The 14,709-nt window shown below is 39.9% G+C and overlaps 1 protein-coding gene across 6 annotated transcripts in view; it reads left to right on the top strand.

Moving 5' to 3' along the window:
• The window catches only part of LOC143273830 (uncharacterized), a 229,583-nt gene extending 225,689 nt beyond the window's left edge, over positions 1 to 3,894 (top strand). For all 6 annotated transcript variants that reach the window (XM_076574007.1, XM_076574006.1, XM_076574010.1 and 3 more), the window contains 2 exons: positions 2,335 to 2,433; positions 3,391 to 3,894. In XM_076574007.1, the coding sequence (XP_076430122.1) occupies positions 2,335 to 2,409 (75 nt within the window). In that variant the 3' untranslated portion in view covers positions 2,410 to 2,433; positions 3,391 to 3,894. The remainder of the gene's footprint in view (positions 1 to 2,334; positions 2,434 to 3,390) is intronic.
• Positions 3,895 to 14,709: the final 10,815 nt, after the last annotated feature.

Raw genomic sequence — 14,709 nt, 5'->3', positions numbered from 1 at the left:
TTCACTTGTATAATTGTGATATGTTCTCTACCCATACCTAGCCTCTCCTTGACTTTTATCATTAAGTTCCAAATATTCAATTGTTTTAGTGGTGGTTTATGCATATATTGGGATAATCATGTGAATTTCTTCATTCTATTTATTTGATATGTTGTATTTATTGATTTACATACATTTGTCTTACCCTGCATTCTTGGATGAAACCAAAAGGGCCATCATGGATAATCTTTTTGTTATGGTCTTAAATTCTCTTTGCCATTGCCATTTTTAATTTTATATATATGGTTATTTGTCTACATTATTCTTGTCCATGCCATATGTGCTTGGTATATTCATAGGCCAGAAAAGAGCATCCAATTCCCTGGAACTGGAGTTACTGATAGCTGTGAGATATGATATGGATGCTGGGAATTGAAAGCGGGTCCTCTGGAAGAATAGGCAGTGCTTGTCAATGCTGGGTCATCTCTCAAACCCCAGCTTGTCAATCTCACATTTAGAAGTTTTGTATCTGTTCTCATCATGAAAATCAGTCTGTGGTTTTAATTCTCTTCATGTGAGTCTTTCTTTAGTTTGGGTATCAAGTTATTACTGGCATCATAAAAAGGATTTAGGAGAAATCCTTTATTTTTCTATTTCATGAAATGATCTGAGTAGCAATGATATTCATTTTTCTTTGGTATTCTGTAAAATTCTGCAAATAATCCATCTTGTCCTGGTCTGTTTTTAGTTGAAAAATATTTTGTTACTTCTTCAATCTCAATATATATATATATAATCATCTCCTTCCTCTTGACTTAATTTCATTACATACAATGAATCTAGAAATGCATCCATTTCTTTTAGATTTTAGAATTACATGCACTGGAGATTTTTAAATATGTTTGTGATTTCTGAATTTCATTGGAAGTTGAAAAACAAAAAAAAAAAAGAACCTTGTATAGAAGCAGTAGTGTGGCCTGCTAAGATACACAATTTACCTCTTAATCTGTTCACCTTAACTTGCAAGTGTTAATTACCATGAGTAATTGGTCTGCTTCAAATCCTCTGGTTTCTGATTCACCACCAATAATGGTCTCTCCCTGGTGCTCCTCTTGGACATCCTGTTGTCCTGTGTCTTGGAGGTCCTGCTGTTTTGAATCTGTAGGTTTGTCCCCTTCACATTCTCCAACAGTACATAGATTTGGTGGATTTGGTGGGAACCAACTCAAAATCCCGGTTCTGGGCCTGGGTTTTAGCTGGGTTGGCCAGCTTGCTAGCTTTTCATTATTATCACTACCCACATGTGTTCTCCAACACTGCCTAGGCTAGCTCACCCAATACAGACCAGAACAAAGAAGGCCAATTCTCCTTCTCTTAGGTTCTCAGATCCAGTTCACCCTCACTCATATTGCCAGAGTGAGCTCTATGGAAACATTGTCATTTCTATTTTATTAGTTTCAGCCCAGATTTTTATTATCTCAGAATTGCTTGGACATTGTTAAAATCATTCTCTTGAATTATTTCTCCTGAATTTCATCCACATCGTTCTCTTTTATAACTCTCTATTAAGTGATCAATAATTTTTCAGAAGATGTTTTCGGTTGTTAGTTGGATTTTTCATATTCCTTTCCTTTTTTCAAGACACCTTATGTTTCAATGGAGGCATTTAAAACCACCAGGAGAGACTAAATTTTGGTAGGGTTGATATGCAGTTTTTCCTCTGTGCCACTGATATTGAGGGCCACAGCCCTAGTCCTATCCTTCATCTGTGAGTCAGCCTCTGTCTAAGCCTAGAGCGGGGTTCCTGTGTCAGTACATGTGGTGCCTGGCAGGTGAAACCTAGCCACCTGTGGGAATGGTCCCAAGCAAAATACATAGGTTGAATCAAAGCAGTGGGAGCCTCTCAACTGGTCATGGAGTTTGCCTAGTTCATCAGTAGGCCTAACCTCCAGAAGGCAGGGCTCCTCACTTGTGTAGGAAGTCATACTGCCTGGGATCCTGGAGAAAAATCCCTGGGCTTTATGTTGTTGTAGGATATCATGCAAGTCAGGCCCCAAGACAAAGTTCATGGGTATCATATGTGGCCCTAAAGGGAAGTCAGAATCTTTCATCTGGTTCTGGAGTTTCTGGAATATCAGAGGTAGCCTAAGCCTAGAACTCAGAGTCCCTCCCTTTTTGAAGGAGTCCTAGTACTTAATTCCCATACTATTGTAACTTATTCTAAAATTGTGAATATATGTAAAATATGCAATCAGCCATAGTTGCCTTTTTTAGTTGAATGGATGGTTCAAATCTTTCGTGACATTGTTTTAATTTTCAGTTTAAAAATTCCTTATTTTACATAATCTCTTTCAGATTGATACTATAAGAGCATGTTTTTGTGCATGTTTCACCAAAAAACGAAGCTCTTCTCGCCACCACAAGAAATAGAAGAGAAAACATAAAAAAGTGATGGTAAGAGTTATATTTTGTTTTAAAATGTATTAGTATTAGAAGGAATGTTTATCTAAAATACATACCCAGTTTTCCAGCTCAGGAAGATAAGTATTTCAGTGCAGCACAGGGGATAGAAAGAGTTAACTGTCAATGGAATGATTGTCTCATGAGTCAACAACTGGCTAAATCAAGATTGTCATCAGTCACACACACACACACACACACACACACACACACACACACACACACACACACACACACATAGTTATTTAGATAGATTAGATAGATAGATAGATAGATAGATAGATAGATAGATAGATAGATAGATAGATAGATAACCGATTGATAGATATCTAGAATGTATGTGTATGTATGTTTTGGTCACATTTCAAAGGTTCAAGAATACTAGGAAACAAAGCTGAAGAGAGAAAGCTGGGAGCTAAAGAATATGAATAGTTTCAAATACTGGGCATAAAGGAGGAAAATGGAGCAGTGTGTCTGGTGGTGGGAGAGAGAATAAATTCTTTAGAAAAGGAATAGCATACTGTTGAATATGTAATAAGAACATAAATCAATTTCTAACACAAAGGTTTCATTCATAAGAAGAAAAGGTATTCCTAACCATCTTCCATGTTTTCCTCACTGTTATTACATACTGAGTTAGGATCCAATTTAGAGTTTAAGGCTAGGTTGAATTTTATGATTAGGCTTCCTGTTATATAGTTAGAGTAGATTTAAGGTTAGGTGTTAGCATTAAGGTTTACAAATGTCATGGTGCATATAGGTCTGTCATGAAAGTGAAGTATTAAAGGGAATATTCATGATGGATGAAAGGTGAATTTTACAAAAACGTCTCCATTGGCACACATGTTCTAGAAATGCATTTTATGAGTGCTCTAACTAGCTCTTTTCACCATATAGTTTATAAAACAGAAGAGAGCACTGTGCATTTAAATTGAATTATTCTCATCCTAGAACTTGGACAAGTCTACGACAATTGCCTGACAACTTCTCTGACCATCTACAATAAAACAACTCAGGAAAACAATCTGACCCTTCTCCAATAATTGCTTCAAGAAAAAGCACATTTTTATTTTATGTTTTAGAATATTATAGTATTATATTACATAATCTTCAGTGTTATTTTCACCTGTTTATTTTGTTTCATTATATTGTAGTATATTACACTATTATATTATCTTCAGTTTTTATTTCCATATGTTTATCTTGTTTTATTAGATTATGTTATATTATGTTAATATGTTATACTATCTTCAGTGTTTATTTTATATTTACCTTCCTTCCCTTGATGTAAATAGTTCTTGTATATGTGTATATATGTATATATGTATATATATTTATATGTATATATGTTTATGTGCTTTGTAATATATTTTTAGAAGATATCATTTTTGAATGTACAAAGTTATTGAATAATTAATAATAATTAAATAAAAATAATTTAATTATCCATTCAAAGTTGTTTGAGTCCATTTGATTGCTACATTTCCCTTTAGCTCTTCTAGTTACTAATGCAGCTATACAGTATTTGATGATGGTCATTAATGGTTCATCCATACCTTCTTTATGTAAATGAGCACTGCTTTAGTTTTCTTAGTTTATCCATTGTTTATTCATTTACCCATGAATTGATTTCTTCTTGGTGGCTTTCAATTACAATAAGTAATGAGGAGGTGTGTTTTCTCAGAGGTACATGAGTATCTGAGGCCTGACATAAAATTCTTTGGGGAATAAATATAGATGTGAAGTAAATATAAATGTGTATGAAAAAATCATATGGTAATTCCCCATTTAGCTTTGTGAGGAGGCACTATACTGTATGCCCCGCCAGTTCCTGCCTGCATCACTCTCTGTCCCTATCAGCAATGCACAAAGGTTACAATTTCTCACACCCTTTCTGGCACTTCTTCCTCTTATGTATAGTAGCTATCCTGACTGCTTTTGCAATATCTTTCTTACTGCTATTCCAGTGATTCAGGGTAAAATAAAACCTACTGAAGCCTTTTCTGTTGACTGAATGAGTGCCCCATGCAAGGCAATCAGCAAATATTGGTCCCTCTCTTGTTACCTTGTTTTTTCCTTTTTTTTTCATTAAATTTTTTGTTTATTTTACATACCAATCACAGTTCCCACACACCCCTTCCTCTCTCATCCTATTCCCTCCCCAACCTCATTTCTATTCCCCAACCCACTCCTCAGAAAGGGTAAGGCCTCCCATGGGAGTCAACAAAGCATGATATGCCAAGTTGAGACAGGGCCAAGCTCCTTCCCTGTCCATCAAGAATGAAGCACTGCTTTAGTTAAAGCGCTGCATTTGGAACACTTTTCTACATCATTATATATAGTCTGAGATAAATATAAATGCAGGAATTTTCTGTTTCAAAAACAGTCTTATATGTGAAAAAATATATGTGATATGTCAATATTTGTTTTTAAGATACTTTAAGCTCAGAACCAAGCCCTGATGGGAATTCATTTTGAACAATATTTGCTCAGTAGAATTTATTCTTTCATTGGTGAAAAAGACAGGAGTAGAAAAGGAAATTTATGATGAAATGTTGTCTGTTCCATGATACTGTATTAGTTCTTTAAGTCGTGTGACAAACACCATTTGACAAACAAAGCATGGTTTTGGCACATCACTTTAGAGAGTTTAAGTCCATGTGAATGAAGAAGGCATGGTGTAGGAAATCAGTGGAAGGTGGCTGGACTATGAGGCGGCAGATGTTCTGGTTCTGGTTGACCTATAAGCTGAGCACTTCTGAAACTAAAAATTGAGGATAATCCCTCAAAGGGGTGGCTCTAGCGATCTACTGTACAGGGCATTTCTTAAAGGCCAGCATTCTAAAAGGACAGTGTAGGTAATGGTACACAAAAATCTTAAAAAGAGCGAGACCAAATACGTGAGAAAAATACCAAAGTTTGCAGCTCCAGGACAAGAAAGTGGGGAATATGATTACAAGAAATGAACTCCAAAGGACATAGGCAGACCCTTTTCAGCCTTAACTCCTTCAGTCTATCTGGACTCTCTCAGGTTCATTCCATTTTTTAAATGCAAGAGTTCTTACATACATCCCACATTCCTGGCATCTCCAGCATCCTAGCATGTCCATGGCGCTTTAGACCTCACCCTCATGCATACCTGCCTTAGTTAAGGTTTCCATTGCTGTAAAGAGACAACATGACCATAGCAACTCTTAGAAGGACAACATTTAATTGAAGGAGCTCACTTACACTTTCAGAAGTTCACTCCATTATCATCATGGCAGGGAGCATGGCAGCATGCAGGCAGACATGGTGCTGGAGCAGTAGCTGAGAATCCTATATCTTGCAGGCAGTGGGAAGTTGACTAAGACACTCAGTAGTATCCTGAGCATAGGAAACATCAAAGCCTATACTCTCAGTGACACATTTGCTCAAAAAAGGTCATGTCCACTCTAAACCATACCTTCTAATAGTCACTCCCTATGAAACTATGGGGGTCAGTTACATTCAAACTACCACATTCCACTCCCTTGCACCCATAAACTTGTAAAAATATCATAATGCAAAATGAATATAGTCCAACTTCAAAAGTCTCCATTGTCTATCACAGTCTCAATAATGTTTTAAAGTACAAAGTTCAAGGACTTTCCTGAAATTCATAAGTCTCTTAAATGTAATCCCTTATAAAATCAAAATAAGCCGGGCGGCGGTGGTGGCCCACGCCTTTAATCCCAGCACCCGGGAGGCAGAGCCAGGCGGATCTCTGTGAGTTCGAGGCCAGCCTGGTCTCCAAAGCGAGTTCCAGGAAAGGCGCAAAGCTACACAGAGAAACCCTGTCTCAAATAAATAAATAAATAAATAAATAAAATAAAATCAAAATAAAATGAGATCACATACTTCCAACATATAATGGCACAGGATATACATCAACATTCCCAAATGTATTGAAGGGAACATAGTGAGGAAAACTGAATCAAAGCAAGATTGAAAATCAGCCAGACAAACTCCAAAGGCTGCATTTCAATGTCTGATGTTAAAAAGCTCTTCAGATGTCCAACTCTGTCCAGCTTTGTTGAGTGCAACACATTTCTCTCTCTCTTGAGCTGGTTCCATTCCCCATCAGCAGCTCTCCTCTGCAGGTATCCCATGACACTGGCATCTCTAACATTGGGGTCTCCAAGGCAATCCAGGCTTCAACTTCCCAGCTTCACACAATGGCCTCTACTGGGCCCCCATTCAGGGACATCCTGACACACGCCATTTCTTCTATCCTTAACTCTAAAGCCAAAACCACATGGTCAAATCTGCCAAGAGCTGCTGCTTACTGGAGTTGGAACATGAGACACTTATTCAGTTGAAATCTTTCCCAGCTTTCTGTCCTTCACTGCCTAAACTTGGCTCTCCTGAAACTGGCTCTCTAGACCAGACTGGCCTAAAACTCAGAAATCATCCAGCCTCTGTGTTTCCAGTGCTGGGAATAAAGGTGTGCCCCACACCTTCTGGCTCTAAGTTTTTCTTTAGTTCCTGTTCCCAAGTTGGAAACTTACCCTGGGTGGGATCTTGCCCTGAGGTCACCACTCCCTTAATTCCTTTTCTTAATCTGTTTTTCTCCTTGACCAGAGGACTTAGATCCCTTCCACTCTTGGTGCTCCTTTTCTCCTTAAATGGTATATTTTGTAATTTACCCTGCTCATCTTGCTACTTTCCATTATAAATCTTCATTAGAGGTACCACTAACAGCCACACGACAAAGCCTAAACCAGGCTGTTTTGAGATTTCCTTTGCCAACGGAATAAATTCAAAACTCTTCACTTTAACTTCAGGCGAACTTTTCAAACTAGGGCAAAAAGCAGCTGCTTTCTTCACCAAAACATCACAAGAATGATCTCTAGGCAACATACTAAAATTCCTCACTTCTGAAAACTCTTGAGTAAGCGCCGCCCCCCCCCACCCATTTCATCAAATCACATTCGACACCAAGGACTTCCATGCTCATTCTAGTATGGCCCATTAAGCAGCACTAAAAGCTTTCAATTGCTTTTTTAATTCACAGTCCCAAGGCCCATATTCCTTCAAACAAAAACATTGTCAGATCCGTCACAGCAATGCCCCACTCCTGGTACCAACTTCTCTCTTAGTTAGGGTTACTATTGCTGTGAAAAGACACCATCATCACAGCAACTCTTATTGGGAAAACATTTATATGAGGGAACTCACAGTTTCAAGGTTCATTCCATTATCATCATGATGGGAGAAAGGCCACATGCAGGCAGACATGCTTCTAGAGAAGTAGCTTAGAGTCCTATATAATGCAGGCAACTAGACATTGACTGAGACACTTGGCATTATCCTCAGCATCGGAAACTTCAAAGCCTGCCTTCATAGTGGCACACTTCCTCCAACAAGGCCCTACCTCACTCCAAAAATAGCCTTACCTCCTAATAGTGCCATTCCCTAAGAGATTATGGGGCCAAATTACATTCAAACTATGACAATAGCCTACTCTGGGCTGCCAGTATGAAACCTACTACATATTCCCTGAACAACATGGTTTTTCTCGAAATCTTAGTAGAAGTTTTCATGTCTCCATAATTCTTGCTATCCTGGTTAGCTTCAGCTGTCAACTTGACACAGTCTGAGTGAGTCTTACCTAATTATTAAGATCAAGTTAGTTTGCGGCTATGACTGTTAGGGACTGAGTTGATGAACCATTGATTGAGGAGGTTGTAGCACACTGTGGGTGGGGTGGCATCATCCCTGGAGAATTAGTCCTGGGTTGTGTAAGAAAGCTAGGTGATCAAGACAGAGTGAAAGTCAGCAAGCCATGTTCTTCTCTAGTTTGAGCTTGAGTTCTTGCCATATGTGTCCTCAATTTTGATTAATAACATGGAAGTGGAATCGGAAGCCAAATAGACACTCCCCTCTTCAGGGGTCAGAGTGTGTTACCACAGCAATGGAATAGAGCTAGACCACTTGCTTTCTGTATGTTTGAAAACTACATCCAGCAAGACCAGCTCTGCTGCCCACTTGAGCAGTGGCTGGAATTTAGACAACTGTAGTGATGTCTCAGTGCTGGGGTTGGAGAGAACGCAGAAAAAGACTTATACACTCTCCCTATTCTAAAATAGTTCACAGAAATATATCATGTCTCAACCATAATTTTCTTTTCTATAAAATGAAGCACATTCTTGTGACTCAATTATACAGTCATTCAAATAAAATAAGATAACATGCTTGACAGAGGAATGTACACAATGCTTTATTGAACTAAGGTTTTATTTTTAACTTAAATTTCTCTAATAGCTCGCACTGTTCAAAATGTTATTTTATATAACCTAAATTAAGATTTTATAGTATTAAGATCATGACTACCATATGGTGCATTTAAAGTAGATTGTACTGTGTTCATTAACATCACTAAAAAGAAACAATACCCAGATATCACAACTAAAGCAGAATCCATTCCTTGTAATACTTATATTATTTGAATCTTATTTGGATCAATGTTTGTGAAGTGTCTGAGGATAAAATACAAATATCTATGCCCTTCAAAATCAACAAAGCTGAGACTGTAAAATGTGACTATTAAAATTCTAATAACAGAGAAATTTATAAAACTTCATGGAAAGCAATATTCTTAAAGGATGAGGATAACAGCTTCTCTTTTTAGATGGGTGTTACTCTATTCATTCTGAGGGTGACCCTAGAAAGTACTCCGCGTAATGGAGATCACAGAACCTGAACTATCCATCTTCTGCAACCAGACAAGGCTTCTAGTCAGTTGGGTATGAGACACCAACCCAGCCACTAAACACTCGACCTACAATCTGTCCTAACTATATGATGTTCTGGTACAATGACACTTAACCAAAGAAGACTCACAAAAAATCAGTGAAATGACTTTTTTTTTAATTTAATTTTATTTTACAATACCATTCAGTTCTACATAACAGCCACAGATTCCCTTGTTCTCCCCCTTCCTGCCCCCCTCCCCTGCCCCCCAGCCCACCCCCAATTCCCACCTCCTCCAGGGCAAAGCCTCCCCCGAGGACTGAGATCGACATGGTAGACTCAGTCCAGGCAGGTGCAGTCCCCTCCTCCCAGATTGAGCCAAGCGTCCCTGCATAAGTCCCAGGTTTCAAACAGCTAACTCATGCAACGAGCCCAGGACCTGGTACCACTGCCTAGATGCCTCCCAAACAGATCAAGCCAATCAACTGTCCCACCTATTCAGAGGGCCTGATCCAGTTGGGGGCCCCTCAGCCTTTGGTTCATAGTTCATGTGTTTCCATTCATTTGGCTATTTGTCCCTGTGCTTTATCCAGCCTTGGTTGCAACAATTCTCGGTCATATAAACCCTCCTCTTTCTCGCTAATTAGACTCCCAGAGCTCCACCAGGGGCCTAGCCATGGATGTCTGCATCCAGATTCCTCAGTCCTTGGATGGGGTTTCTGGCATAACTATTAGGGTGTTTGGCCATCCCATCACCAGAGTAGGTCAGTCCCAGCTGTCTCTCGACCATTGCCAGCAGTCTTTTGTGGGGGTATCTTTGTGGATTTCTGTGGGCCTCTTTAGCACTGGAGAAATGGCTCAGCCATTAAAGGCTAGGCTCACAACCAAAAATATGAGAAAGAAATGACTTTTAATGATGTTCTACTTTGTTGAAAGAACAGTACCCAGTTTAATGGCTGTCAATCAGACTGCCACTGGAAGCAGATGGGAGCAGGTGCAGAGATCCACAGCCAAACATAAAGCAAAGAGAGGGTGCAGGTTTGAGGTTTCCATCCAGGCCCTGCCCTTGGAGCTCAGGGAATCCCAGGGAAGAGCAAGAGTCAGAATTGTGGGATGCAGAGGGGTCGAGGACACCAGGATAGCATGGTTGAGAAATCCATGGGGACTCACAGAGCCTGGAGCTGCAGCAGGGAGCCTGTATAGGTCTGCACTAAGTCCTCTGGATAGCTGATATGCTGTTGCCTTGGCCTTTTGGGGGCACTTCTGAGAATGGGAGTTGGGGGGACTCTGACATTTCTGCCTGCTCTGGGGACCCTTTTCCTCCTTTGGCATGCCTTACCCAGCTTTGATGTGAGGGTTTGTGGCTGGTTGTGTTGTGTTCTATTTGGGTGATGTCCCATGGGGGCCTGCTCTTTCCTGGGGAGAGACGGAAAGAGGGAAGCAGACAGAAAGGAGGAGGTTGTAGCAATGCCCGCATTACTACCCGTTGACCATGTCTTAGTGATTGGCTGAGGATTAAAAAGAAAGACAAGACAGCAGCGGGTCATTTGTCTCAGTAGAATGCCGTTTATTGAAGGAGGGAGGAGGCCTTAAATACAGACTTACAGTACGGTGGAAGAGCAAAAGAGGGCAAAGGTAAGCTACAGATGTTTTACACTCTAGCATTACACCAATATGCAGGATACGCGAACAAGGAACCTTCGGTAAGCTGTTTAGGAAGAATGAAACCGGCAGGGAATCAGCATAGTGAGGACATCTGATCTAGGAAGGTCAGCAAGCAAGGCAACAGCTCCCCAAAAAAACGGGGGCCAGGGCCCACCAGGAGGTAAGGGACAACATGGAGGAGTAGACAGAGGGGAAGCTCTGATCTGGATGAATTGTATCTGAGTACAATAAAAAAAATTAAAAAATTATACCTGTAATTGATGTTTATTAAATACACTATTACACATAAAAATGCTCTAATAAACCAGTTAATACATAAAGTTGTAAATAATAATCTTGGCAGTATGTAAATGTCTTGGGAATATCCATAGCTATTTTCTAGTAATGTAATTATATTAGACTGTGAGTTACTTCCCACGAAATTATTCTAGGCTATGAGTTATATAGTGGAATTTTATTTTATCAACTAGTTAAAACATCAATGGTATCTTAGGAGTTTGTAATAAACTTTACAGAACCGAGATGTTTTCAAGTGGTTATTCTAAACTGGAGATTTAAGTGTGTTGTCTGTAACTATTTGAGTGATTGTAAATAAATTATTATTTATTGAATTACAGAAACAAGGGAAATCACTTCTGGTCCCCATATTATATGAGTCTATGAGACATAAATAAATTAACTAAATAAATAAATGCATGAATGAATCGGAAGCTGGAGGGGACAGCCATGAGTGATGGGAACTCATCCCTTATATTTTTGGTTGTGAGTCTGGCCTTTAACGTCTTAGCTATCCCTTCAGCTCCCCCAGAGACCACTAGAGCATGTAAAAAAAAATCTATGAAGGTGGTGAAGGCTAAGGAAAACTTCTTATCCATCTTAGAGCTAGACTTTTTCTGTCTGAGGGGAAAAATAAGGAAACGCACATGCTTTCTGATGGTGGTAAGTTTCTCTTTTACTACATCTTAGAAAATCTCTTTCTCTGAGAATCTCTCTGTCTCCACATGATACATTCCACATTGTTACATTCTCCATAAATTCTCCGCACACCCACATACCTCTTTTGCACAGTTACATCTACACATTTCTTCTCTCTACTCTCTCACATTCCTTCACTAAGTACCACATCTTTCATTCACTCTTTACTCACTCATTCTCTCATTCATTCACTCATCATACTCCCACAATCTTTTATTTCTCATACTTCTCCTTTTTCTCTGCCTATACAGCTGCATCTCTTCACACACATCTATATGTTACATTTCTTCACACACTACTGCATCATTCACTCACTCTTCATTCACTCCCCCCCCCACCTCAGCCCCAGTCTTTTCTATTCTAAATCTTTGGTCCCAGTTCTCTCTAGTTCCAGTTCTCTTCAGTTCCGGTTCTGTCTCCACACAACTCCATCTCTCACTCAGCACACAAACACTGTCACCTGTGCCCAGCTCTTTCCACAATTCTCTCTCTCTCTCTCTCTCTCTCTCTCTCTCTCTCTCTCTCTCTCTCTCTCTCTCCTGCTGGATATCAATCTTTATTTTTTTCTTTTTTAATTTTTTTATTCATTTTACATAGCAACAGCAGATCCTCCTCTCATCCCTCCTTCCAAACCCCCCATATTCCCTCCCCGATCCACCCCTCATGTCCTCCTTCAAAAGTTCTCCCATGGGGGAACAGCTAAGCCTGGTACCTTCAGTTAAGGCAGGACCAAGACCCTCCCTGCTGCATCAAGGGTGAGCTAAGCATCAGACCAGAGGTAATTAGGATCCAGAAAGCCAGTTCAGGCACGAGATAGACTTGATCACACTGCCAGGAGCCCCTCCAACTCTTTTTCTTTCTTTCATTCCTTTCTTTCTTTCTCTCTCTCTTTCTTTCTTTCTTTCTTTTATTTTTTATTTTTTGTTTTGTTTTGTTTCAGAGACAGGGTTTCTCCATGTTGTTTTGGTGCCTGTCCTGGATCTCACTCTGTAGACCAGGCTGGCCTTGAACTCACAGAGATCCACCTGGCTCTGCCTCTGAGTGCTGGGATTAAAGACGTGGGCCGCCGCCGCCACCACCCGGCTCCCTCAAACTCTTAGCACAAGATAACTCACATAGTTTCTCTTAGGCTAGTAATGTCACATTGACCCATGACACCATAGCTCTAAGTTGGTGAGGGATTCCAGATGGTAAACAGTTGCCTGAACCTTGAGCCTGAGACTAGGACTACATGCAAAAAGTCAATTACTGAGAAAGTTACATCTAATAAAGTTCCTTCAATCCAGACCTCGAATCAGCAACACATAACACCTGGGAAATTGACCTCATGTATTTATCTCTAAGGGAAATCAGATATTTGTCTCCAGGGACAACCAGCCTGCTTTGAATCTGATCTGAAGTCTAAAATTATCTGTCTGTGTAAAAGGCTGTCTTTGTGACTGAGAATCCTATTTCAGTCTGAGTAATGTAAAATATAGGCAGAAATTTCCCTGACCATTCACGGCTAAATGTGTGCCCAACAAGTATAAAATACACCACCAAAGGGCAGTGGAAAGTATCCCACAGCTGTTCTTATTAGGGAGGCATGGCAGTGGCACCCTAGAAAGTTACGGACAGAAAACAATTAGTCATTCAGTCAATAACCCCACAGCTTTGCTACATGAGGGCCCTCCAACAAGGAATCACGTGCCTGGTGGGTCAACTTATTAAATACTAGTGGTCACTGTAGTACATTCATCTAGCCCCCTGCATTAGTAAAGAGAGAAAGAAGAAAGAAAAAGAGAAGAAAGAAAGAAAGAAAGAAAGAAAGAAAGAAAGAAAGAAAGAAGGAAGGAAGGAAGGAAGGAAGGAAGGAAGGAAGGAAGGAAGGAAAAGAAAAAGAAGGAAGGAAGGAAGGAAGGAATGAAAATGTTTTTTTTTTTAATTTTTCAATTGTTTTTGGACCATAAATGACTGTATCTGAAGTCACATAAAGAAAAAAACAAAACTAAGATTTGAATGCTGTATGTAAATTCTTGCCAAGTCTCTTCTTCTCATTAAATTAGCATCAAAACTCAAGGGGAAAAACTAAGCTCCAAAAATGAAAAACAAATAACAAACATTTTTTTCTGAAATGTCTACAACAGGAGTGTGAATGAACTTTCCAACTTTCAGTGATTGCTACTGGGAATGTGTCACATTATCTGACAAGTGGTGAGTCATGAAGGAATCAGGAAGGACGAAAGGCAGGGACTTTCTGCTTTCCTGCGAAAAGAGACATTCTACCTGCAGCCATGCAAAACACGAAACCATCTGCATGGAGGAACAGTTCTACAGAGCTGGGCATGTAGCTGCATTCTACAGCACTAGCTCAGTGGAAAGGAGGTCCTGAGTGAAAGCTCTGACACCTCATGGGCCTGCAGGAGGAGAGCTAAACAGGCTCCAGGGTCATTTTCAGTAAGGACTGGTAGACATTGTCATATTAGTTAGTGCTTTCTGAGGCAGTTATGTGGGTGATATTGTGTTCCCCAGTATATCGTGTACCCTAATAAATTTATCTGGGGTCAGAGAACAGAACAGCCACTAGACAGACATAGAGGCCAGAAAATGGTTGCACATTTTAATCCTAGCCTTCTGGAGGCAAAGATCCATCTGGATCTCCGTGAGTTCAAGGCCACACTGGAAACACCCAGGCATAGTGACTCACATCTTTAATCCCAGGAAGTGAGCCTTTAATCCCAGGAAGTGATGGCAGAAAGCAGAAAAGTATATAAGGCGTGAAAACCAGGAACTAGGGTGGTTAAGCTTTAGGCTTTTGAGCAGCAGTTCAGCTGAGATCCATTTGGATGAGGAGTCAGAAGCTTCCAGTCAGAGGAAACAGGATCAGCTGAAGAACTGACGAGGTGAGGTAAGGTGAGGTGGCTGTGACTTGTTCTC

This window comes from Peromyscus maniculatus, chromosome 6, assembly GCF_049852395.1.
Source record: "Peromyscus maniculatus bairdii isolate BWxNUB_F1_BW_parent chromosome 6, HU_Pman_BW_mat_3.1, whole genome shotgun sequence".
Taxonomy (NCBI): domain Eukaryota; kingdom Metazoa; phylum Chordata; class Mammalia; order Rodentia; family Cricetidae; genus Peromyscus; species Peromyscus maniculatus.
The sequence above is the reverse complement of the archived record's forward strand: the minus strand, read 5'-3'. Positions and strand labels throughout refer to the sequence as shown.